Raw genomic sequence first — 23,920 nt, forward strand, 5'->3', positions numbered from 1 at the left:
TCAAAGGCCACGGTGTGTGTGTACGTGAGGATAGTCAAATGTCAAAGATAAACTATATGGCTTGAAAAGGTAAATAAAGTGATTTAGACCATATTTACCATCTTTATAATAATTTTTAAATAGGATGAATATTAGTGTGGGTCTAATTAGAAAATTATAGTAAAGCAACATCATATCATTTTATCTTCTGAAAGTGTGTAAATGCACTTTACTGGTCTTAATCTACATAGAAACAAGCTACATTGGATGTCAACGTTTACATGTAGGAGGACACCGTTACATCCTTTATGGCTTTGATGCTGGACTTGCTGACACAGCAGAAATGATGCCAACTCATTAGAGGATTTCAATTAACGGTTACATTAATGTTCTCCAGGGTAGATGGATAAAAGTCGCCCAGTTCCAGGCTCACGCGTGCACATGCACACAAATCTCCTCCGGCTCTCTGATGTAAATGAAAGCTTCATTTAGCTAATGGAAACAGCCTAACGCAGCGGTCACATGGTGGCCGTTTGTTGTGCTTCCTCGCTGGAGAGAGGCCTGAAAATTTCCATCCAATCCAGATTAACAGTTGCATCTCTGTGCCTGCTGACTTTGGCTATAATGGAAGTAGAAGGGGGTGAAATAATATATCCAGATTAAAAAGTAATATCACTTACTGGGGATTAATTTTGGGGTAGATTACAGATTCGGACCAGGTTTTAATTGGTGGTGACATGAATGAGCACAATCACTTATGGCAAACAAACACACACACACATATACACAGATTAAAACTGCCTTTTATAAACATCATTTTCATATGAGGTCTAAATTGTCACATCATTGCAATTTATATTTTTTAGCCATTCACAAAATCTTTTGGCTGTGAGGAGAGCTGACATCTTTTTCTGGCCCTCTTGAAGAAACTTGGCCAGCTCACTTCGCTTGGCTCTGCACCGACCCAACACCACTAATACTGCTTTCTAGGATATTCCTCAGTAGCAACGACCACAAGGGAAATCCCCCCGTGTCCGTCCATCCATCCATCCATCCATCATCCATCCATCCATCCATCCATCCATCCATCCATCCATCATCCATCCTTCCTTCCTTCCTTCCTTCCTTCTTCCTTCCTTCCTTCCTTCCTTCCTTCCTTCCTTCTTCCTTCCTTCCTTCCTTCCTTCCTTCCGTCCGTCCATCGGACAGAGAATCCATCTGACAGGAGATCAAACAAGATCTAGCACCACAGATGTGTAAATCAGTGTGTAACCTTGGTTTTACATCCATTTAACAGTAGTGGATTATAAACTGAACTGATAAATTGAGTTTAAGTTTAAAGTTTAAAGTAACTCATTAAACACACTTCTGAGAAATACACACAGAAACAGGCACACACACACACACACACAAATGTCACTTGCATTTTTGGCCACCTGACAAGGGCTCAGATATGGTCATCTGACCCTTGACAGATACTGTGAAGGGCAGGATTCTCCTGTTGCAGGAGGGGGGGCATGTTCTCGCCTTGTTGTGTGTGTATGTGTGTAATCATGTCTGGCTTCCCTCTTCAACAAAACAAAGCCATGGTGAACTTGACAACAAACAGCAGAGTTAAGGGTGGGCCGATGCCGCTCCCCCCTCCGCCAACCAATTGCAGCCTGGCGCATAACGATAATGGAAAGTTGCAAAGCCATCAACAATGAGACAGCACAAAATGTGGGCGGCGCACACACACACACACATATGCACGCACGCACACATGCACACGCACACACACGCACTAACTCTCACACATTCAAGCTAAAGCCACCTCGTGACTACTGTAAATCATACTGACATGGAGGGGCTCTGGGGGGGAAGTAATTTGCAGCCACCCCACTTATTGGAATGTGGGTGAGGCCAACTACGGAGAAGAACAGCTGTCAAAGGACACTGACCAGTCCAAACCAACTGAGAATGGTTGGAAAACAAAGATCTAACTGATCCTGTTATCGAGCTCCTCTTAAAGCCACTCTGTGGATCTTTGTGGTGTGACGCCGTAGCGCCGCAGCAGAGACAGGACTGGATTCCACATGTTTAACAACCAGACACAATTTTGTCCAGCTAGAGAAACAGTGGCATGCACTGTATGTGCTGCATGGCAACACAGAGATCACAAGCAAAGATATGATGAGTAAATGATGCAACATCTATAGGCATTGTTTTTTAAGGGGCGGGGGTGCTATAGCAAACCTTGATGGGTGGATGCTGTTGAAATGGAAATACAGTAAAATATACATCTGAAATTAGTGATTGTTCCACACTGTTCTCACAAAATTGACACCCTAAATTGTGTTTTTCTGTCCAAGATAAGACAATTTAAGTTTATCAGGAGTCTAAATTTGGACACAAAATTAAGAGCAGTAGCATCATCAGGGTTTCCCCTTGATAATTTCTTCTTACCTGGTTACAGGTACTGATGTCTATTCCATTCTTCAGGAAGTCCAGGACTTTGTCGATGTTTCCGGCTCTGGCGGCACGCAGAAAGCTGGTGTTACTGTCAGACTGCAGACGTGAAGACAGACATACATAGACTGATCAGCAAAAGGAAACCAAAGATGACATCAGGTAAATAATGCAGGACAGGTGTATGGCATCAGTCACATATCAGCATTTTACACTCAGCTACATTGATCTCAGTGACAATGGGTTTTAAATCTCAATGGGGTTAAGACAGAATCAGTGGGAATAAAACACTCTAATATGTAACAGCGGTTCAATGATAAAACACATGCATGCACGCACGCACATGCACATAGCAGTAGAAGAGATTAACATGCTTTATTGACCACATCCTCATTGAAAAGGGTTAAGAGAAAAGCTGATGATCCGTGCCATTATCTGAACTTCTTACCACAGACTCATCATTGTCACATCCTGAACCAGCTGCTCTACAGAGCTCAGAGTGATGGTTCATGTCTGTGTCACTCCCATGATGGTTTACAAGGATGTCCGATCCACATACATTACATCCGGCTGCGTTGCCCATGTTTACCATCCAAATGAAGAAACCACCTTGTTCAAACCTCAATCCTGGTGTTACAAGACTCAATCATTTTTGATGTTGGGAAGCCAACGAATGTGCCCAAATGCCCCCTCTGTTAGTAAGTAACCAAGACCCAGTCCTGCCTCCGTCTATACCTCTGTCCCGTCTCAAAAGAATGACAACTGCAGCCGTAAAACAGTCAACCTTCGTGGCCAATCTAGCATCGGCTATTTTTACCATCGCATGCACTGATTTCAGAGACCACCACCAGCTCTTGGTGTCCACACCCGCTGTGGGAAGCATGACAGCTGGGCCTAGGTTGGACCGGAGAGCGCATCTGTGGTGCTGTCCAGGAACGGCTGAGCCCGAACACAAACACCGCTCTCACAAGAAGCAATAGTAAGATTCTGCACTCTGTAACAGCTCTGCAGAAATGCAATAAAACTATTAACTAACGTCCTATTAAACTATAACAAAGTGCCAAGGAAATTCCATCACACACAAGATTAGAGAAGCTATTATTGGATACATTTTTAAAGTACTAGGCATATATGTCAATGCATGTGGTATATAACAAGTTATAAATGTACCATCACATTTTACTGAACACAACTGGTCAAACACTGTGTCAGTACTTCAACAAGTACATTGGAATTGAAATGTTGCATTAATTTAGTCATGATTCCAATTAAAAATAAAACAAAAATGCTGTTGTAAAGGATATCTGATAACACTATTATTTCAGTTTGCTCTTAGATTCTGTGAAGAACCCCAGCCAAAATCCACCGATATACAAATACGACATCACGACTTTTACCTGCCGCTTTCGCTCGGCTCTCTCGCGCTGCTGTCTCCTCTTTTCTCTGGCTTTCTGTAAAGCTTTGTACTCTGAGCTCTGTTCAAGTTCTCGAGCCTTCTTCAGGTGTGCAGCAGCGTGGGCCATGACTTCAGTCTGCTACCCTCCCTTTTTCTCTTTAAAATCTCAATTTATCTGCTAAACCTTCACTGTTTTAGCCTTAATGCCTCCAGGACCTGTGATGATTTCGTCGCTCACCAACTGGCAAAGGCAATCCAAAGAGCCAAACCAAAAATCTAGGATGAAGCTGATCGTGAGCAAATCCCAGCCTGAAACGAGTTAAGGGACAATCACTGTGAGATCCATCCCAACAGTCACCAAAGCACACACAGGATGCAGTTGTACGTGAAAACCCCACTGCAAGTGAACAGATGTGGTAATAAACATGTGCTCTGTGTGTGTGTGTGTACATGTGTGTTGTGCGCACGTGTGGCGAGTCACAGGAAAGCTGCATGTCATCTGCCAGCTGGCTGCAGCAGCCTCACTCTCAATACTGCTCTGAAAAAGCTCACTGTGATAGAAAGATGATGCAGGTTAATGTGTGTGTGAACAAGCGATGCAGTGAGGAGAGGAACACAAATTTAATCAGAAAATTACAGACATTTTCTGGTTGTGAGGGCTTTTTGCTGGTCCTCACAACCTCCAATGTCTGTGTGAGGGTCAAGATTTGGTTTTAAGGTTAAGGGACTAGATTCAGGTTTGGGGGTGAGGGTTCAACATTTATTTTTGATGTTTGAGGTCAGGGTAAGGGGCTGGGCAATGCATCGGTCAATGAGAACCCTCACAAAGATAGAAAAACAAACCTTCTCCAAATGTATCAATATTAAATCAACAAATACACAAAATCAAAGAGGCTGCAGAGGAGGAGAAACTGTGAATTTCGATACAGGCTCTCCTTTGGTGGAAATGATGGAGGGCACCACACGGAACACTGGAGGGGGGCGTGTGTAATGTGAACAATGGAAAGTGCTCCCGATCATCTGAGTAATGGGCTTCCCCTGCATGAAGGAGGAAATGGGTCAGTCCTAATCTCAGCTGCAACACAGTGATTGATACTGGTGCCTGACAGAATATGATTGTGTGTGTGTATGTCCAGTCACAGCAGATCAAGGTTGAACCCCCTCTCAACATAGCTCATGTTAGAATTGGCAGCAACACAAGCTCAAACCTCTAGTTTGCTCAAAGATGACGCCTTCCCACTGACTCCATCAATGGCAGTAACAACATCAGCAACATTTCTCAGGTGGGGTTGATATGCTGAATCACTGCGCGTGGAAAGCATCCGGGCACGTTGCTCCCTGGTGCAGATAGTCGATGTTTCCGGTCTGTTCTGCTACTACAGCACCCCCTGCTGGTAACACGGATGTTTTACAATCTGTCAAGAATCACTGATTAGGGATTCCAAACATTTAGCTAGACTTTTTGTTGTACCTGCTCATTACTGATATTTCTGAGGCTGCACATTAACCCTAATCCTAAATGTCATAGGCATTGTCAGAGTTCTTAAGTTTCAGATTCATTAGACTGAATCTGCTGCTTTATTGATCGATTGAGTTGAAATTTTGCTGTGATAGTGTGTGTATGTGTGTGTGTGTGTGTGTGCATGTGTGTGTGTGTGTGTGGATCCATTTAGGAGTCATATTACTCTGAATGCCCCACTGAGATCTGATACGAGCTCTTGTTTCTCTTGATTTAGTCAATCCTGTACTGGACACAGGAGTTAATGGTCTATTGTTCATTTTATAGATCCGAAGGCTTTTATGCCCATTAGAACCCGCTAGAAACAGACTGGACGTCAGCACCTTGCCTCTTTGTGTCCTTCAGATTGAGTGGATTTTGCAGCTTGACTCACAGATAACTTTTGAATAAAAATGCTGACATACTTCTTTAATAATTGCTTTCTCTTTTTTGTGTGAATTAACACAAACAGAAGAATTTAAAACAAAATTTTGACTGTGCTGATGGTGTTGTTATTGTTGTTGCTGATGATTCTCCTGCTCGATAATGGAGCGCTGGAGCATCTGCATCATGTGAGACATCTGAGATTTAATGGGGGAGGAACTTTGAGATGACTCATTTAGATTCTCAGACCATCAATTTTTCATGACAACATTTTCATCCCCTTCACAAAGCTCCTGTCTCCAAAGGCAAATATCATTCACCACTTTGAAAGGTGCATTAAGTTAATGCTGCATTAAGCTGCAGGCAAAAAAGCAAAGTATGTGAAACCAACAATAAAGTTAAAAATTAGCCAAACTACATAAATCCGTATAAAGCTGAGTTTCCTGTTCACGTCCCAAGGTGAACTACTGTGATTGGGAGCAACAACACATGGCTGGATAGACAACGTCAGAGCCACGCAGACTTAATTATGTAACGCTGTGCAAGAAAACAAATAACTGTCTCCTTAATTGCTGTACTCACCATCAAATAGAGATTTAATGTGCTTTTGTGTTGAAGAAAGGATAAATAATTCATTACATTAGCAAGGATGTGTGCAAGCCACACACACACACACACACGCGTGCACACACGCACGCGTGCACACACGTAAGTATTGGTTAAGTTGCCAGGCTCCAGTGCACATTTTGTCTTCTATGAACATATAACAAAGTAAATTAAAGCGTCGTGACAGAAATTCTATCTATATTTGAATGTCAGCATAATCTCTTTTGTTTTCAAAAGGTCACATATAAAGTAAACTCCTGACACTCACTCCAGCTTTCTAACCAAACCAAATCACAGAAAAGTACAATCTAATTCAGGCGGGCAGAGCAGACGTTAGCAAACCAGACTGAGCCACACCCAAATACACTGAGTAATGACACTCGGACAAGAGGGAGGAGGAAACAGAGATGGATCATGTGACCTTGAAGCTGCTATATGATACAGAGAGGGAGAAAGTTGAGACTACGCCCTGTTGTAACTAAAGACAAAAACGCATCCATGTTCTGATTTATGAGCTGGATGATAAATATGCCACAGAACACGGATCGCTCGCCTGCTCAAATGTGTTTCAGTTCAAACTGTTTTGGTCTGACCTGTTTTCTCTGTGTTATCAGGGAAACAAATCTTAATTTTAAATATTATAACAACACCTTTGATATGTATGGGTCAAAGGAGCAATCCAGTGATAACCTCATCCTATCCACACAGCTCACTTTTAGAGCAGCGGGTTAGGGTTAGGGGTTACAGTCATGGTTAGATGTTATGGGTTAGGGGTTTGGGTTATGGATTATGGTTAAAATTTAGGTTTAGGGGTTAGTCGTTATGGGTTAGGATTCGTGTTAGGGTTGGGGTTAGGGCTAGAGTTATGGTTAGGGTTAGAGTGAGGGTTAGGGGTTATGGTTAGGTTACAGTTAACCCCAACTGTGGCAGCCCTGGAGGAATTATAAAGCCAAGAAATGCAGATCACATCAGTATTGTTATAAGGAGCTGCGACATTGGCTGAATACATCCAAAAGTCTGCCATAATGGAGGGTGTGATATCTCTGTATCCCAAATGGCAGTAAAGCTCTTTTATGATGTTCCTCTCTGAAGGGCTGCCAGGAAACATGATGTCAGTTTGGTTTTCCTGGTAATAAAATGGGACACAGTCCCCTGAAAATACCAAATAGGAGCAAAACTGCCATCTTATCTCTGTATAAAGTAAGGCTGCTGTAGTGTTTGGTGTACTGGTCTTCTTTTAATAGGCCGACGTTAAAGGATTTCTCATTCTACATTGACCTGTGGTGTTTATGAAAGAGAAGATAAACTGGCTCACAAATTCCTGTGAAAATCTGTAGAAGGCATCACGCATTTATCTCTACACAGAGCAGCCGCAGCCACAGTACACTTGCTGAAATGCAAACTACACTCTCCTCTGTGTGTGACTGGCAGCGAAGGCACTGAGGCAGAGAGTGATTTCACCTCCAAGATGAATGTACAATGAAATGTGAAGCGTCTGACCTAAAATTCACAGCAGCAACCAGTCATATGAGTCAGTGCTAATGAAGCTGTCATCTACAGAGGGCGAAATTAGCGCGCAGACAATTAGCCAAACATAACATCGCACTGCAGGAACCTGAATTAAACATGTGTAAGAGCTCGAGTGGATGTGTTACGAGAAAAAGCAGAAAGTGCCGTGATTCAGCCGATCCGCTTCCTGTGTGCCAAACGACAAGCCGGGCTATTTTCGATGAGACGGCAAAAAGATGTGATGTATTTTCCAGAGTGAAAACCTTCACTTCGTCGAGCGGGTGGCAGGACAGAGAGGAGAGAGAGGAAGTGAAAACGTTCACTTGAAGGTGAGCTGAGCTTCTGAGAAGTGCATTGATCACCAAGCAGGCCGCTCCCTCGTTTTGACGGGAAACAGAATTATAAGGCCCTGATGAATAATTGACATCTAAATGCCTCCCACTGTCCACTGTCCAAAAAAACCACCTAATGTCGGTCGAGGAACCGAGACGTATTGCAGTTTGTGCTCCAGTTTTAACCTCTGAACCTTTGTGTTTCATTATTTTACATCTTCTTCTGGAATAGAAGCCCACAATGACGATCCCTGACTCATCGGGTGATGCTAACTCTGTCCTTCAACCAGGCTAGTGGGACAGGGTGTCAGATGTAACTGGGTCACCCCGCATACACATGAGGTGCCCACACACGTGAACACATTCTGGGGGTGTCAGGACACCCAAATATAGAAAACCTGGCAACCCACATGGACGTTGGAGCCGAGACAGAAATACCAGCGCTTTTCTGATTGCATCTTACATGACAGTGACTCAAAACCTGTCAATATCTCATGACCATTGCTAGTAGATTGCATCAGATCTGATGGAGCCGACTGAGTGGCTCCATGCTACTGGGAGTACTGGGCCCAAACATGGTCATTCTGGGACATGTCTGGTTTGTGCCCCGCAGACAGCACAAGACCGTAGAAGCCATTCAGAACAGGAAAACAGCAATAATAATTAGGATAAAGATGCTTTAACAGCATTTTAAATGATGCAGCAGGGTTCTTTATGGTGAAAAGTGTTTAAACTTTTCAATATTGTAAAAGTAAGTTCACATTTTCAGCTTCCTTCTGGAAGCTGCTGTGTGATCTGCACAATATCTGCATCCCTCTGTGGGTTGCCAGTTCATTGTAGGGCCCCATGTGAGCATTTGTGGGTTCGGTACCTTGCTCAAGGGTACCTTGGCAGTGCTGGTAACTTCCCCGACTACCACCTTCCATGTTTTGTTTGCACCGTGGCTCGTACTGGGGAACCCTCTGCTTGCCAGCCCAGCCCCCGACAGCCTTAGCCACCACCACCCACAATAATAGACAATAGATTAATATTGTAAATTGTCAAGGGCTCTGAAATCATTGTTTTTTCGACAAACAACTAACAAAACAACCTTCTAATAGTAATAAATATTAAAGAATTACATTATTAACTCGCAAACTGAACAACTGAAGCTGTCACTGCACACAAAGACACACTAAGAAATGTCTGCACGCGCTCATGAAACAGCAGATATGTTCACGGAGACTTTTATCATTTTTTTATGTCTTTGGTAACTATGGTAACGGTGCTGATGCGGTCGACTTGTGGTCATTTTCAGATTTGTGTGCACTTTGAAACAAACAGATGCTTTAACAACTCTGGTAAGTACTTTGTGTAGTATTAGTTACAGTGTGTGGGATAGGTGTGCACAGGAAACCCAACTGGTCAAACGTGTATTGGACAAAACAACATGTCAGATGTTCTGTGTGGACAAAACAATTGTCTCACAAGTTTAAAGAAGCACTGAATCACTGGGGTATTTGACACTGGGGCTAGAATTGGACAGGTTAGTGTTAAATGTTGGGTTAGATTTCCTTCTTTTTACCCTCAAGGACAGAGCTGAGTTGCAATTCTGCACCAATGAACATGTATGTAAAGCTTTATAGATGTGATATAATAAAGGCCAGAGCTCCATTAAGGCTCTCTTCCTGTATAATCCCATCAGACCAATCCCAGTGGACAAAGTCAGAGAGGAGACACAGTCGGAGAGGCAGGAGAGAGAGAGCGGGGGGCAGAGACACAGAGGGAGAGGGAGGGAATAATGTCAAAGGCTCCAGTGAAATTTGACCTCCCACATCAGCATCATCACATAGGGACCAATGTTGGGGAGAGAGAGACAAAATCTTGATGATGACAAAGAACGACAAGCGAGACAAAGCAGAAAATGAGAGAAATCTGTGATTGTGAAATCTCTTGTGAAAGAGAAAAAGTGTCCCATCTTACAGCTGTTGGGTCTTTAATCATCTATGTCGGAAAGACATTGATATAAAATGCAGTCCTGGACTGATTTCTGCCTCAAGTGTCCACTGGATGGTCACATGGCCTGGCTGGAGTGGAGGGGAGGGGGGCTGACTGGGTATGAGGCAGCGCCTGTACTGCTCAGAGGAGGAGCAGTCATTCAGCAGAATAAATGCCCAGAGACAAAGGTTCAGCAAGCACACAGTCGTGGACGTGCAGCCAGTTGGCTGGGAAGAAGCTATTTTTCTCCAGGACAATCACACCAGAGACATGTTATATTTTTAGATCTGCAAGTAAGAGCCTGGAATCGCAGAGCGCCGTCTCGCTTTGTGTCTGGTACACAAAGATCTGCCGTCTGTACTGAAGGCCACCTCACCATAACCTTTTAGTGGCTATATTTGATTGTGTTCTCACACAATGACGAGCTTCTAGAAAGAAAAGCTACAGTTACCACTTATCCTTGTGCGACTTTCAGTCTTACATAACAGGACATGAAGACATCATCCCCTCAGATGGTTTAATGATGAACCAGCAGATGTTATATGGAGTCTCTGCTGCAGAATACATAAATTAAGCTACGGTACTTTCAAGGTAAGATAAAATAGCTTCGCCAGCTGCACCGACCTGCTTCAATCGCTGTATGATTTGTACCAACTGTTCCAATTCTAAGTCTGCAAGCCATAAAGTACACGCCAGGTTTCCTGTACTTGCTCCGCTCATTTTAACAAGTATGCATCAGACGTAACTGCTGTAGACTTGGAACAGTGAGGTAACCCACAATGCATTTCACCCCGGGCCAGCGGCAAATACCAGCGATGGTGGAAAGTACGTACTTCAAAGTACCCGGCGTCCGACAGTGTACCACGCGTTATCATCACCACCAACATCTGCAGCATCTGTGTTTTCATCACTACTGGCACTGAGCTCCATCAGCAGAGGTAGATTTGGACATACTTTTACAGGCTAAACACCAGTATTGGCGGTGGGAAATTCTTTTTAACCCCGCAGCCATTTCTGATGTTGTAAATGTTTAGTGAATATAGGAAATATTGGATCTGTTCTTGCGTATGTGGTGATGATCTACAGCACAAATCCAGTCCTCAAGGGTCCAACTGGGTTTTCTGTAAAGTAAATGGTTCTTCAAAGGAAAGGGGGATCTCAGGTGAAAGTATTTTTTCTCTGGTAGGAGAGAAATCCCTGCTGGACTGTGGCCCTCGAGGGCCGGACCTCTGATCTACAGTGTCTCTTCTTGTCTTTTATTGTGTGTTTATTTTACACCAGCCTCGAAAAAAAAAAATATCAAAATTATATTGCTTATCTTGATGATCATGATTCATTTTATATTGTTGTTTAAGTTCTCTCAGCAGAACAAACATCGTCTCAAAAGCTAAATCGGCCAGAAATTACTGTCATTTTATCAAACGAGAACTTCAAAAATAAAAATATAAGCATAAATAAATCTTTTAAAGCTGTAATCTTACTGTGTGGGGACATGAATGGAAACCACGAGTGAGACTGGTGCTGATGATAACTCTAGAGCGCCTCCAAGTGAGTGAGCTCAGTGGCCCCACCCAATAATAGGATGTCTATGCGTGAGTGAGTGAGTGAGTGAGTGAGTGAGTGAGTGAGTGAGTGAGTGAGTGAGTGAGTGCACGGACGGTGTGTGTGGTCACTACACTGCATCACTGACATCACTTTAGCTGAGAGAGAGTGCTGAGACAGGAAGAGTCACCTGTGCAGCCCACAGTGTGCTGAACCCCTCACTGGCCTCTTACTCGTTAAAACAGATGATCGAATACAAGTTTTTGCTTGACCTCTCTAAACTTGTGTGTTTACACACGAACATGTTACAATAAACGTGACAAAATTTGGATGCATGAAGTTTAGCACATGTAGGAGATGAGGGAGCAACTACACATCAATGTGTTGGTAGATAAGCAGCAAATTAGTTGGAAAGTTGGAAAGAGGAAGCAAAATAAGTGTGAACACAGGGGCCAGTACATTAATCCACAATGACAGCACCACAAATAAACAGACTGAAAGCTGGAGATGTTATTGAAAGAGCCTGTTTTGGGGGGACAGCTGATCACAGGTGATCAGAGGGATGCTCAGCCTGTGACCAGTGAAACCCCCAGTAGCTGTAAACATCCATCACTGTAGAGTCCCAAAAGACACCATCTTACGTACCAACATTAAAACAGTCCGATCCTACACGAAGGCATGTCTGAAGATGGTAAAGCCACAGAGGACAACGCCTTTGATGGCTCTTTGATCAGCATCTGCAGCGGTTCGGCGGATCGGGCCGCCCGGTGCAGACGGATACCTACCTGCCGTATACGGCTCTGGTGCAGCGGTGGTAGAGGTCCACCCTCGGGGGAGCTGTTGCAGGAAGAGGCCATTTTCAAGTCACTGTCGGAGCCACCGCCCCTGGAGTGACTTTCTTCGGAGCTCCTTGACATTCCGGCTCGAGTTGTGGCTGCTGGCTCTCGGATGTAAAGCGGTCAGACGAGGGTCGCTGAGCCGGGGTGTCAAAATCCAGACAGCTCGGCGGGGCCTGGCATCACTGGCAGTCTGAACACAAACGTGCCCAACAATCAGTGTGGCTGCAGCTCGTTAAACCGAGAAGGGCGCTGCAGGGATGCTCTTGTTTCTGTGTGCGCGAGTGAATGGAGACGTGAACGCGCCTTTGACGCGTTTCCCTGAAACTCCGCAGGATCAATGACTCCTTCGCTGACAGTCGGAAATTTTGCCATTACAGGTTAAGTAGGATGATTAACGTAAAACACCTCATACGATATGTGGCTACATGGTTGCGATGAACAAACATGTGATGCTTCTAATAAAAACATTTTTTTTGTGAAATAGTTTAATTAAGATTTCTTCCCAACCACGGATTATGAAATAAGCAACAAACGTAACAGTTACGTCAACATTTCTCTTACGCAAATGCACCACTATAACGACGTGTTAGTGTTTAAATATGTAATGGTTGTGCATATTAAATGCTACATGTACTAAAACAAAATTTAAAAAAAAAAAAACTAATAAAAAAGAAACAACCGTAAGATGTAAAAATGATATGTAAATTGGTTTTGTATTATAAATGTAGTCCTAGTTCCAGTGTTCCAGTGCTCTTCCAGTGCTCCCCACTTCCAACATGACCTGTATGTCTTCACTGAGCAACAAATTTAATGGAGTCCGACAGGTCAAAATCAATAACTATCTTAGAGACGGTAAAAACACAGGGGACTGGCATCGAGGGGAAGAGGGAAATGGAGGAACATGGTACACATAGAGAGAATGTAAATATAATATTATATATCCGTAGAGCAGAGAGAGAGGGAGAGAGCTTTTATTTATATAGGCGGTCTCTTTAAACGGCGTTTCAGTCAGAGGTTGTACCAAAATATTAACATTTTTTCTCTCTCTCTCTCATTATCCCGACAATAAGTGTAAAATGGGCCACTGAGATCAGATATTGTGGGCAATGTAAGAAAAGGCCCCAAGTGCTAAGGATCTTGGGTCTCCGTAGAGCATCATGTCATGATAAGACAACGGTACACTCTCACAATGCCTTTGTGTACATCAACTCAATACTAATACCGTTAGTTTCCCCACCCCATGACCGTCTCAAATAATTTGCGCATAGAGTGAATGCATGGCAAATCTATAGGATTTGTAATGATTTCCAACTATCTGTGATTTACTGCTGCTGCAGGTTTGGATCCTGGGCCAGAGGTGGCTCAGCCACTGCGGCATGACAGCAGCTGACGAGCAACAGAGACCCCTATCTTTGATGTATGGTATCACATCAACACGGACTTACATAATGTTAATTCAAAACAATCAGCCAGGTCATTATATATAAAAATACTTTATTAAACATCTAACAATTATAAACACGATGTCACTGAACAGATGTTGACATCAGCACCCAGGCCATCATAAAAAATACTGAACAAACAACAGACAGTAAATACGTATTAACGGCAAGAACCCAAATGCATTTCTGAGTCTTTAGTGTTTTAAAACTACGAGGAAAGTTGGTCGAGGTCGTCATGGCTACGTTTGGAGAGGTGGGACTCCAGAATCTCTCCAAACAAATTTCGATTCAGCAAGCTGTACGCCATGGGGAGAACTTGTCTGATAACCTTGTGGAAATACTGTGAAAGACAAAAAAAAAAGGGAAAAAAATGAGGAAAACACTATTAAACTCCATTAAACACAGTAACATCATGATGTGAACAGATCATAATGGTTACATTTTTGAAATAAAGTTTGGAAAACTGACATGTGAGCCATAGCAGAACAGGTCTATTCCCAGCTCGTAACCCATCCCATAGTCACACTCATCGTTGGCAAATTGGACAAAAGTGATCATCTCTTGGATCGGTCCAAAAGCTTTGATGCGCTCTTCATCGCTGTTGGCCTCAACAATGGCCTTGCAGATCTTCTTGAGACCAGCTGAATATTGATAAATAAATACATGCATGTGTGTTAAAAGCTTCAATAATCAATTATTACAATAAACTTAACATTGATTGAATGTGATTATTGTTTATCACATTGGGATGGACGAGTCTCATCAAAGTGGAAAAGACATCATTCCAAAACACTGGCCTTAATTAGTTCACAGCATGTAAAAAGTAGAGAAGCTCACCGTCTGTTTGCGGTAGCTCTCTGTATCCTACATCGTTTTTATCAACAGGTACAACGATGCCGGCACTGTGGAACGTCTTCGTGACCACCTATGGAGCAACAAAAGCATTCCCATCATGCATCGGATGGCAGAAAAGACAGAAATCAGTGTATTCATTTGATCTCACCCATTTAAAGACAGACAAATTGTTCTCTCATGTATAAATATTACTGATTGAGTAAAAACTGATTTTCTAAGAAGTAAAAACCTTCCCGATGGGTACCTTCCTGTCTCGCTGCTTCATGGCTTTGGACTTCTGATCCAAAGACAAGCCCAGTGTTCCTGCCCGTTCCCTCAGCTGTCCTTCCAGCTTTTCTAAAGTTTCTGCTCCAGCTTTTTTGACATCTCTCTCTTTTTTCCTCTTCAACAGGTGTAAGCTGAAAGAGATTTTGAACATGATGCAGCATAGTAAGAAGATACATCGGACCACTATCAATATATTTATTATTAAAAAAAACACACTCCCACACAGGGAAACACTCACAGGACAGCAGCAAACACATTATCCCCCATCTGTGTGATGATGTAGCCTTTCTTTGCTTCATTTTCTCCAACAAATGAAGGGAGAGAGTCTGGATTATCTCTGTGAGATTTAGAGAGTATGTTTGAGTGTATCAGAGGTTGAGAGCCAACATTGCTCCTACTACAGTGACCCCATCATCAGCCAGATGTTAGATATCCAATACCTGTAGTAGCCAATATGATGCTGAGTGGCCTGATTTCCCAGAAGAATGGTCTGAAACTCAGGGGGGTCATAAAAAAACCTCCAGTGAAGGTGGAGGTTTGGAACGGACTTCTTTGAGGCTTTATGAGCTCCTGACAGAATTTCAAACGGACCAACCAGCTTCAAGCCTAATGTGGCATCCAGCGCATCTATAAAAGGATAATTATAATTTTTAACTGCAGCAAGATTGTCCTCAGGCCTCATGTTAGTTTGATACATCCATTTGATTCTACTAATTCCAACTTTTGTTACGTTTTTGATAATAAAAGCAAATAAGGAAAATATTGCAAAACATACTGCAGGGGTCGTCGGATGGAGCTCTTTGCAGAACTCCCATAAGTGGAAGAGATCTTCAGGCATTTGAAGCTTGTACAGTTGGACCACTTCATCACGTTGAACTGAATCCCCTGGTGTCACCGCACCGGCCTTGGGTTCATCCACACGAGCTTTCTTCACCTCCTTGCTCCCTGAGCTCGACTCCTAATAGTCATCATAGAAAACTCGCATGTAATTATGTTTTAGTCAAAAATAGAAAAGGATGCAGTGTGACTGTTTGGGAGGGTTGTGTTCAGTTTTAAAATACTCCTACAATTACAGATTTCAGAATCAGCAAACACTTTCAGTCTTCCATCATAAATATTTTCAAAATTATATGCAGTTTTTCCCCTCCCTTGGATTCAATTTTCATTCTAACTCCAGAGGATGATAGAAAATACACCAGGGTAAAATTTGTTTGGATTGGGGGGGGGTTATTGGGGAGCTGATCTGTTAACAACCAACACGTTTAACCTAAAACACTAAACACAAAAGAAATAAAATAAAGCGTGGGTAACCTATACATGAACTCGACACCCAATTTATCTAAACGGCAAGACTTAATCCAAACGGCATCTTCGTTAATGTGCAGCTGATTGTCCAGCCGTCCCGGTATTAAAGGGTGTGTATTTCTTCTATTCCCTGATGGTGAACATTAAAGAAAAGGCATCTTTTTGCAGGCAGCGTTGTAGTTCTACAGCCATATTGTTGTCTGACCGCTGCTCACACAGCGTGCCAAACCCTCACCAGAAGGCTTAACGGACTGCGTTTGGCCACCGCTATAAACGCGCGCAGCATTTGGTAACGCTGTCAAACATTAAGGGGGACGACATGACTGTGACTCAGAAGAGCTCAAAGCTGCGAAATTACCTGAGCGGATTTTGGTTTTCTTTTTGCGCGCCCTGTCATTTTCGTCCTCTTGTCTCTCGTTCTGATTCTTCTTCAGCACAAAGCACAAAGCTACGCGATAAATGACGTTACTGCCCCCTAGCAGACAAAACAATACTGCACCCTCTTGACAGCTGTTTACTAGCATGACGACAACCGATTAAATGGTTGATTTTATAACTGTTTTGGAGATTTCTACCTCTTTTCTGGCTCTCTATCATGGAAGAAATCTAAGATTGTGACCATTTTTAACATTTAATTCACTAATACGTTGCCAAACAGAAAACCGCAAATTAAATTAAATCCTGAAGGATTTAATATTTTGAATTAAATTTTATATTTTCCCACCCAAGTTGAAACCTTTTGGTGTTAATTCTAATTATAGCTACACTGTAACACCATCAGATATTATATTACACTGACTGACTTGGCAAAAACGATCTACTAAATATTTATTTAGTTGTTAGATAGTTAACCGTTGTTATTTATCTCATTGTTATGTCTATATGCTCAAGACTAAGAATATGCACATGCACAAATATAAAGAATACAGAGAACATGATTGTTCACAGATTAGGAAGATAGAAACGGTCACCTACAGGTCCGCCTCTGAAAATACCAGACAGGTTATGGTCTAATGGCTCCCTCTGCTGGCCTTTATAACCATCTTCACCATCTGCAGTGGGTCGGTCCATAAGTGACAGCTGTACTGTGATTGGCTCTTCGAGGAGGAGGCTGCCATGACACAGTGGATGCTGCACAGCATCAGCTCCGCAGCATCGGCAGGCATCGGACCTCCATCCGGCTTGCTATCCTCTCCCCTTTTTTCTCCTCTTTTGCCTGTCATCCTCTGACCAACACCCTTAATCTCTCTTTACTGTCCCCCCACCTTCTCCATCTTTTTTCCTCTTCCTCCTCACCATAACAGCGAGACCAGAAAAGCAGCAGAAGCAGAAGCAGGTGGACCGGTAGGTGTGCTGCAGGCCTGCCTGGCTCCTGGCGAGACATCGCTTTCTCCTCTGATTTCTTTCAAGGACTATGCATTTGAGTAGGGTCTATGGATGAGTTTCTGTTTTAGTGTGTCAGTTGATGTGTGCATGTGTGTGTGAATATGTGTGTTTTCATGTTTGAGCTAAAACTGATGTAAAGAAGAGATTTGGAGAGACATGACTACCACACCTCAGCAGTCTTAACTAGTACCGGAGCTGCAAAAGGAAAATGTTACAGTGGACTCTATTTCATTATTATTTCTAATAGCACCATTCAAACAGACTGATATCTCTTCCCAGCAACACTGTTCTTAAACATTCCACAGCTTAGTAGGCCTCGCACCTGTCTTTGCTAGGTGTGCGGTAAATATTTAGCAACGGGCACATCAATTGGAAGGCTGTGTGCACATACTGTCTGCCATCACAACTCTCTGCTCTCCTCTCCTCTCTTCTCCACTACCCCATCAGTCTTAACCATTTTGGTATCAGCTTGCATCTCCATCCCCTTCACGTCTCGTCTTCTTCCGGCCAGCTGGTTTCCCAGGATGCCTTGTCCCAGGCCACTCTGCTAGGCCGTAGCAGCATGGGCGGAGCCTGGGTGGAGAGCGAGAGCACAGACTGGACCCTTTCCCTCAGGACGGGCGCACTGGCGGGTCACCCTCCCTCAGCTTCAGATGGGCGAGGACGCTGAGAGTCCCAAAATCAACCACACTTTTTTGCGAGACTATGTTACTGAAGGTACGAAAGCCAGTTATGGCGAGTCATGGAAATCTGTGGTGCCAGAGGAGAGGCTGGTATGGCTGAACGGGTTCTTTTAAGCACCATCGAGCATTGCTCTCACCATTCTAAATAGTTTCCCTGCTTCATTTTCTCTGTTCTGTTGTCTCTTTGTCACTGTTGTTGCTAATCTCTTTTTATTGAACTGCTCCTCCCAGCTGATGTCATCTCTACAGTGGAATTTAACCAGACTGGAGATCTCCTGGCCACTGGGGATAAAGGTGGCCGAGTGGTCATCTTCCAGAGGGAGACCGAGGTCAGTTTCCAGACATAAAATTAAAAATAATGGCCCAAATTCTGAATATTGGAAAATTCACAACATTCTGTGTAGTTTAAAGTGAAGTTGTCAGATTAATACATTTGCATTCCCATTGCCCATGCACAATTTTGTACATTTTAGTCTAAAGGCGAACCAGAGGAGGTGGGGGAGACGGTGGACTCAGGGGAGTACAATGTCTACAGCACTTTCCAGAGCCATGAACCAGACTTTGACTACCTGAAGAGTCTGGAGATTGAAGAAAAGATCAACAAGATCCGATGGCTGCCGCAGCAGAATGCTGCACATTTCTTGCTCTCGACCAATGGTGAGATAACAGTGACACCAAAATTCTCAGTAAAGGATGAACTCAAACTAGCAAAAAATCATCACTATGAGGCGTTTACAGTAAACATGATTTATCATTGATGTTGACATCAGGGCCATGTATATTGAAAAACCACAAAGTGTTAGCAAGTTCCTGGTGGTTTGGCCTGTACACAATGGGACATGAGCTCTGGACAGCTCACCGGTCCTGAATACTGTCATGTGTCAAATGTCATATTCCCAGCATTGTGGCAGCATAGCTTCTGACACCTGTGTGCCATGAGACATGAACATCTCTGCCAATGGCAAACTGTATGTTATTGTCTTGATGAGCTAATTTTAATAGTTTCATTCCACAACTTTAAAATTGGGATGGAACCAACCTTTCACTCAAAGTTTTTGTTAAAAAAGAAGAGAAGGAACAATATGTTTTCTATTTCCAACAAACACGTTCCTCAATTTTCAGCATTAATCTGTGTAATCAGTCTCCTGTGATGTGCAAATCTTTAGATAAGACCATTAAACTGTGGAAGGTGAGTGAGAGAGACAAGCGACCGGAAGGATACAACCTGAAAGATGAGGAGGGACGGCTCAAGGACATGACCACCATCACCTCCCTGCAGGTACGTGCACCAGCTCGCGTGACCATTTGGCTGAAAGTACACTGTGTTTCAGGTTGCTTTGTTATTATTTACTGTCGTTCTTTTTGGTATCCCTCTGTTTTTCCCCTTCATTTTCCTTCAATCCCGGCATCTAAGGTGCCGGTGCTGAAACCCACGGATCTGATGGTAGAGGTTCGCCCCAGACGAGTGTTCTCCAACGGGCACACTTACCATGTCAACTCCATCTCTGTCAACAGTGATGGGGAGACCTACCTGTCTGCTGACGACCTCCGTATCAACATGTGGCATCTTGACATCACAGACCGCAGCTTTAATATCCTTTTAGTAGTATTAGTATGGGATGCCCGTGGGTGACCGTTTCCTTTGAATAGTCTCCACTCAATACAATGTGATGCATCAATCTGAGACTCTCATGAGTGACATTAGTCTATTACAGTGGAATAGAGTATTAATCTGAGCTTTATAACAAGTGCCCATACTTGCTGGAACAAACATAGATTATATGTTTGTGTACGCATGTGTCATATTTACCATAAAGGCCCTTTATTATGTCTGTATTTATGTGTTGACACCAGCTCATTGAGTGCATGTGCGAATGACTGTGTTTGGTGATTTCTCATTCAAATGAAAGCTGACCTAGAAAATCAGAGGAGCATCGATGGAAAAATAGTTTAAATTATTCACTGAGCACTACATGTTCTGCTGAACCACACAGGACTGCTGCAAATAGAACAGGGAAAGCAGCAGAGGCATGCACTTCCAGATCAGGGTCAGTTTGTGACCCTTTCGACCGGGCATGATCCTGAAATCAGAAAAGAAAAATACCCCAAATGTTTTTTTGTGACCGCTCAACCCTTGAAGTTTCGATCCTTAACTTTTTCTCAGATATTGTGGACATCAAACCAGCCAACATGGAGGATCTGACAGAGGTGATTACATCAGCGGAGTTCCACCCTCACCACTGCCACCTGTTCGTGTACAGCAGCAGCAAAGGCACGCTGCGCCTCTGTGACATGAGAGCCTCGGCGCTCTGCGACAGACACACCAAACGTGAGCATCTCCTGCTGATTCTGTGTGAGTGTAGCCGATACAAGAAATCTAGCTTCCTCCTGTCATCGGTCAGTGTTTGAAGAACCTGAAGATCCGGGCAGCAGATCCTTCTTCTCAGAGATCATTTCCTCCGTGTCGGACGTCAAGTTCAGCCACAGTGGACGCTACCTATTGACCAGAGACTACCTCACCGCCAAGGTGTGGGACCTCAACATGGACAAGGGTCCAGTGGAGACATATCAGGTGAGGTCGCAGAACCTTGTCGTTGTTTGCGTTGCCATTCTTTTTAAGATGCATTAATTTAATTTGTGATCCTGTCTTTTTCTATTTAAAGCAATAATACCCCAGATCAGACACTTCTAGGTTATCACACCTCCAAAGAGAGTGTGCACATTCACTAGTCCTGCAGAAGAATGACTGACTATCTGATTGTTCCACAGGTTCATGAATATTTAAGGAGTAAGCTGTGCTCTCTCTATGAAAACGACTGCATCTTTGACAAGTTCGAGTGCGTTTGGAACAGCTCCGACAGGTCAGAGCGTAGGAAGCATTTAACCCGGACATGCAGGAAGAGTGTGTTTTAGAGGCACTGCATCACTCTGCACCATCAGTCATTCCCATTCTCTCTGTCTGTCTCCAGCGTCATCATGACCGGCGCCTACAACAGCTTCTTCAGGATGTTTGACAGGGAGACGGGTCGAGGAGTAACGCTGGAGGCTTGGCGAGAGAGTAGCAAGCCCCGGGCCGTACTGCGGACCCGGAGGGTGTACACCGGGGGCAAGCGTCGCCGTGGAGATGTGGGCGTTGACAGCTTGGACTTCACCAAGAAAATCCTGCACATGGCTTGGCATCCATCTGAGAATATCATCGCCATAGCAGCCACCAACAACCTGTACATCTTCCAGGATCGGGTCAACCCCGAGACGCAGGGGCAGTGACACACATAAAGGGGAATGGCAGACGCAGTACTCTCAGAGAACGGCCGAGGTTGGTCAGAATGGGCTGGAGAAGGGAACCAGGAGGGTTTGAATAGATCCACTGAAGGTGTTTTATGACATGCTGAGCACATGTTTGTGATGGTAAACCATTCAAGACAAAGCCACAGAGACTTTTAATATATCAAATCTCAGAAGAAGGTGACGCTTTCTTTGCTCAACTCTAATAGGAGTTGACATCTCCAGCACCCAGATGTGTTTTGGTCCACTTGTTTGAGATATTGCGTAACATTTCCTATCTGCGCGGTGTAAAAAAGGTGCAGGGACACCTCTTCAATGACTCAGCGCTGTTGACCTCACATTGTTGCACTCCTCACTGATATACTCCATTTTAACATTTTGGTTCATTCTGACACAGAATGAAATTGGTTTTAGGACCGACCTGATTTGGAATTCCCAATAAACTTGCCAGAACCTGCACCCAAAGCTGAATAATTTTTCTGGAACAATCAGAAGCGTTGCTCTACACAGCCCCCTGATCCTGGTGTTCTCTCTGCCGGAGCAGTGCTCTCAGAGATCACACGCACTAATGATCTATAATTGTACGACCTGTTCACTTTGCAATAAGGGCACCAGGACAACAGGATACTTAAAAACATGAGCTTTTTCCTCTCACAGGTGTAAAATCTTTTTACTCTTTGCTGTAAATATTCTATTTCCTTTTCAAAAGGCAATAAGATGTTTTGTTCAGGAATGGTAACACACATCTTAAATCCATTGAATTTTATCAGCGAGATATTGATTGACTGATGATTGTATTGACATTTAATTACAATTATAGCATCAGTTAGTTGACGGTGCATACTTAGAGTAAAGTCACTATACATGAATGTTTTTCCACGTTTAAAAAAAAGGGTTTACAAAAGAAAAAAAGTGGTCACATTTAATCTGATCCTGCTCTTCATTCCGTTGGCTGAACTATCGTTTGAATACAGAGCTCCTTCTCATGTGTTTACCCAAAATGCTGAGCTCAACCTTGAACATGCGGTTCAGCCTTATGGGTATTTAAAAGGGGAAGATCTGAGCTCATTATTCATGAACAAATCCCCATTTTGAGAAACAGGAAAAGTTTCCATTATGTTATGGACAGACAGCTCATTATCACTGTATTGTCTTCAACAACAACAACAACAACAACAACAACAACAATGTTTTATTGTGCGAATGTGTCATTTCACAGGTTCTAAATATCATGAAACCACAAATCTCACAGGAACACAAGCTAGCCTGTACGTTCAGTTTGTAGAGCAGTCAGTGCTTTGTTTTCAAGTGACCTTGACCCCTACGAGGAATATTGTGTGATCTGGTTGTGTACTGTTGAAATTGGATCATTCCTCACTGTTTGTTTTTCATTCTAACTCGACATAATTGTGAAAGAAAATGAGACAATTTGATCTCCACCTTTCTGCCTTGTCTTCAGTTAAAAAGGTTAAAGCTCTGTTTGATCTTGGGGGCTGCAACAATGTCAGCCAGTGTTGTAAAATCTTCTCGCTATCTTGTCCAGATTGTTTTTTTTTCTTTTTAAAGTACAGAATTCCAGCCAGTATGAAAATGCAAGACTACCTAACCATAACCTGAACTCAGATCTCCAACAGCGAGCTGTCATTTAGAGCAGGTTCCATGTAATCACATCATAGCCACCAACACATACACCGAGCCACTTCAGCAGCACAGTTGCAGCAGCATGTACCCATTAGTTAATGCTACTAGTGCATATTATCTATCATACCTGAAAAGAAGAGACAATTCTAACAACCTAAAAACAAAGCTCAAATGAGGTGAATGAAAGGAATGTGCATTAATAAAATAATGTAAAACTGCACTAATTGTTTGTCTGACTTTTTGATTAATAAATCCAACCAAAAACATTTGGTTTAAAATAGTTACTTTTAAGTAGTTGCTTTTCAGTGGTTGCTTTTGTCCAACAGTAATACTGGTTCTTCAGCACAGAGCACATATTTTGTGCTGATCGTATATTTAGTTTTATACTATAGTTTAACACATTGCAAGCTAAATCTTTTTAAACATTAATGTTATGACTTCTCAGTAAGTAAAGTTGGCTTTGACTGTGTTTTACCCTCACTGCTGTTGAGAGAATATAACCAATTAAATCAAAGAACACCCAAAATAAAAGAAAGAACACCAAAA

At 43.1% G+C, this 23,920-nt stretch overlaps 3 protein-coding genes across 18 annotated transcripts in view; 1 reads left to right on the forward strand and 2 right to left on the reverse strand.

Moving 5' to 3' along the window:
- The window catches only part of LOC130526723 (ankyrin-2-like), a 56,226-nt gene extending 43,326 nt beyond the window's left edge, over positions 1-12,900 (reverse strand). For 7 of the 13 annotated variants that reach the window (XM_057034556.1, XM_057034563.1, XM_057034550.1 and 4 more), the window contains exons 1-2: positions 12,457-12,899; positions 2,425-2,526 (exon numbers count right to left, since the gene is read on the reverse strand). In XM_057034556.1, the coding sequence (XP_056890536.1) occupies positions 2,425-2,526; positions 12,457-12,588 (234 nt within the window). In that variant the 5' untranslated portion in view covers positions 12,589-12,899. Of the gene's footprint in view, positions 1-2,424; positions 2,527-12,456 lie in introns of all 13 variants that reach the window. The other 6 variants (XM_057034555.1, XM_057034552.1, XM_057034559.1 and 3 more) reach the window with 4 other exon arrangements.
- Positions 12,901-13,984: 1,084 nt separating this feature from the next.
- LOC130527165 (histone PARylation factor 1) lies at positions 13,985-16,857 on the reverse strand. 2 transcript variants are annotated; one of them, XM_057035383.1, is made up of 8 exons: positions 16,738-16,857; positions 15,850-16,032; positions 15,515-15,701; positions 15,313-15,411; positions 15,052-15,205; positions 14,790-14,877; positions 14,421-14,593; positions 13,985-14,292 (listed from the first exon to the last, which is right to left on the reverse strand). In XM_057035383.1, exons 2-8 carry the CDS (start codon positions 15,887-15,889, stop codon positions 14,161-14,163), a joined length of 873 nt encoding a protein of 290 aa, XP_056891363.1. In that variant the 5' UTR covers positions 15,890-16,032; positions 16,738-16,857; the 3' UTR covers positions 13,985-14,160. The 2 variants fall into 2 exon arrangements, with proteins under 2 accessions (XP_056891363.1, XP_056891364.1); XM_057035384.1 differs by having other exon boundaries at positions 15,846-16,032; positions 16,738-16,788.
- Positions 16,858-17,494: 637 nt separating this feature from the next.
- ppp2r2ca (protein phosphatase 2, regulatory subunit B, gamma a) lies at positions 17,495-23,594 on the forward strand. 3 transcript variants are annotated; one of them, XM_057036327.1, is made up of 10 exons: positions 17,495-17,723; positions 18,213-18,482; positions 18,680-18,777; positions 18,922-19,105; positions 19,615-19,727; positions 19,863-20,040; positions 20,613-20,777; positions 20,851-21,020; positions 21,218-21,309; positions 21,418-23,594. In XM_057036327.1, exons 2-10 carry the CDS (start codon positions 18,419-18,421, stop codon positions 21,713-21,715), a joined length of 1,362 nt encoding a protein of 453 aa, XP_056892307.1. In that variant the 5' UTR covers positions 17,495-17,723; positions 18,213-18,418; the 3' UTR covers positions 21,716-23,594. The 3 variants fall into 3 exon arrangements, with proteins under 3 accessions (XP_056892307.1, XP_056892308.1, XP_056892309.1); XM_057036328.1 differs by having other exon boundaries at positions 18,277-18,482; XM_057036329.1 differs by lacking the exon at positions 17,495-17,723 and adding an exon at positions 17,787-17,803 and having other exon boundaries at positions 18,277-18,482.
- The last annotated feature ends 326 nt before the right edge of the window (positions 23,595-23,920 follow it).

The sequence above is a fragment of the Takifugu flavidus genome, chromosome 6 (assembly GCF_003711565.1).
Source record: "Takifugu flavidus isolate HTHZ2018 chromosome 6, ASM371156v2, whole genome shotgun sequence".
Classification (NCBI taxonomy): domain Eukaryota; kingdom Metazoa; phylum Chordata; class Actinopteri; order Tetraodontiformes; family Tetraodontidae; genus Takifugu; species Takifugu flavidus.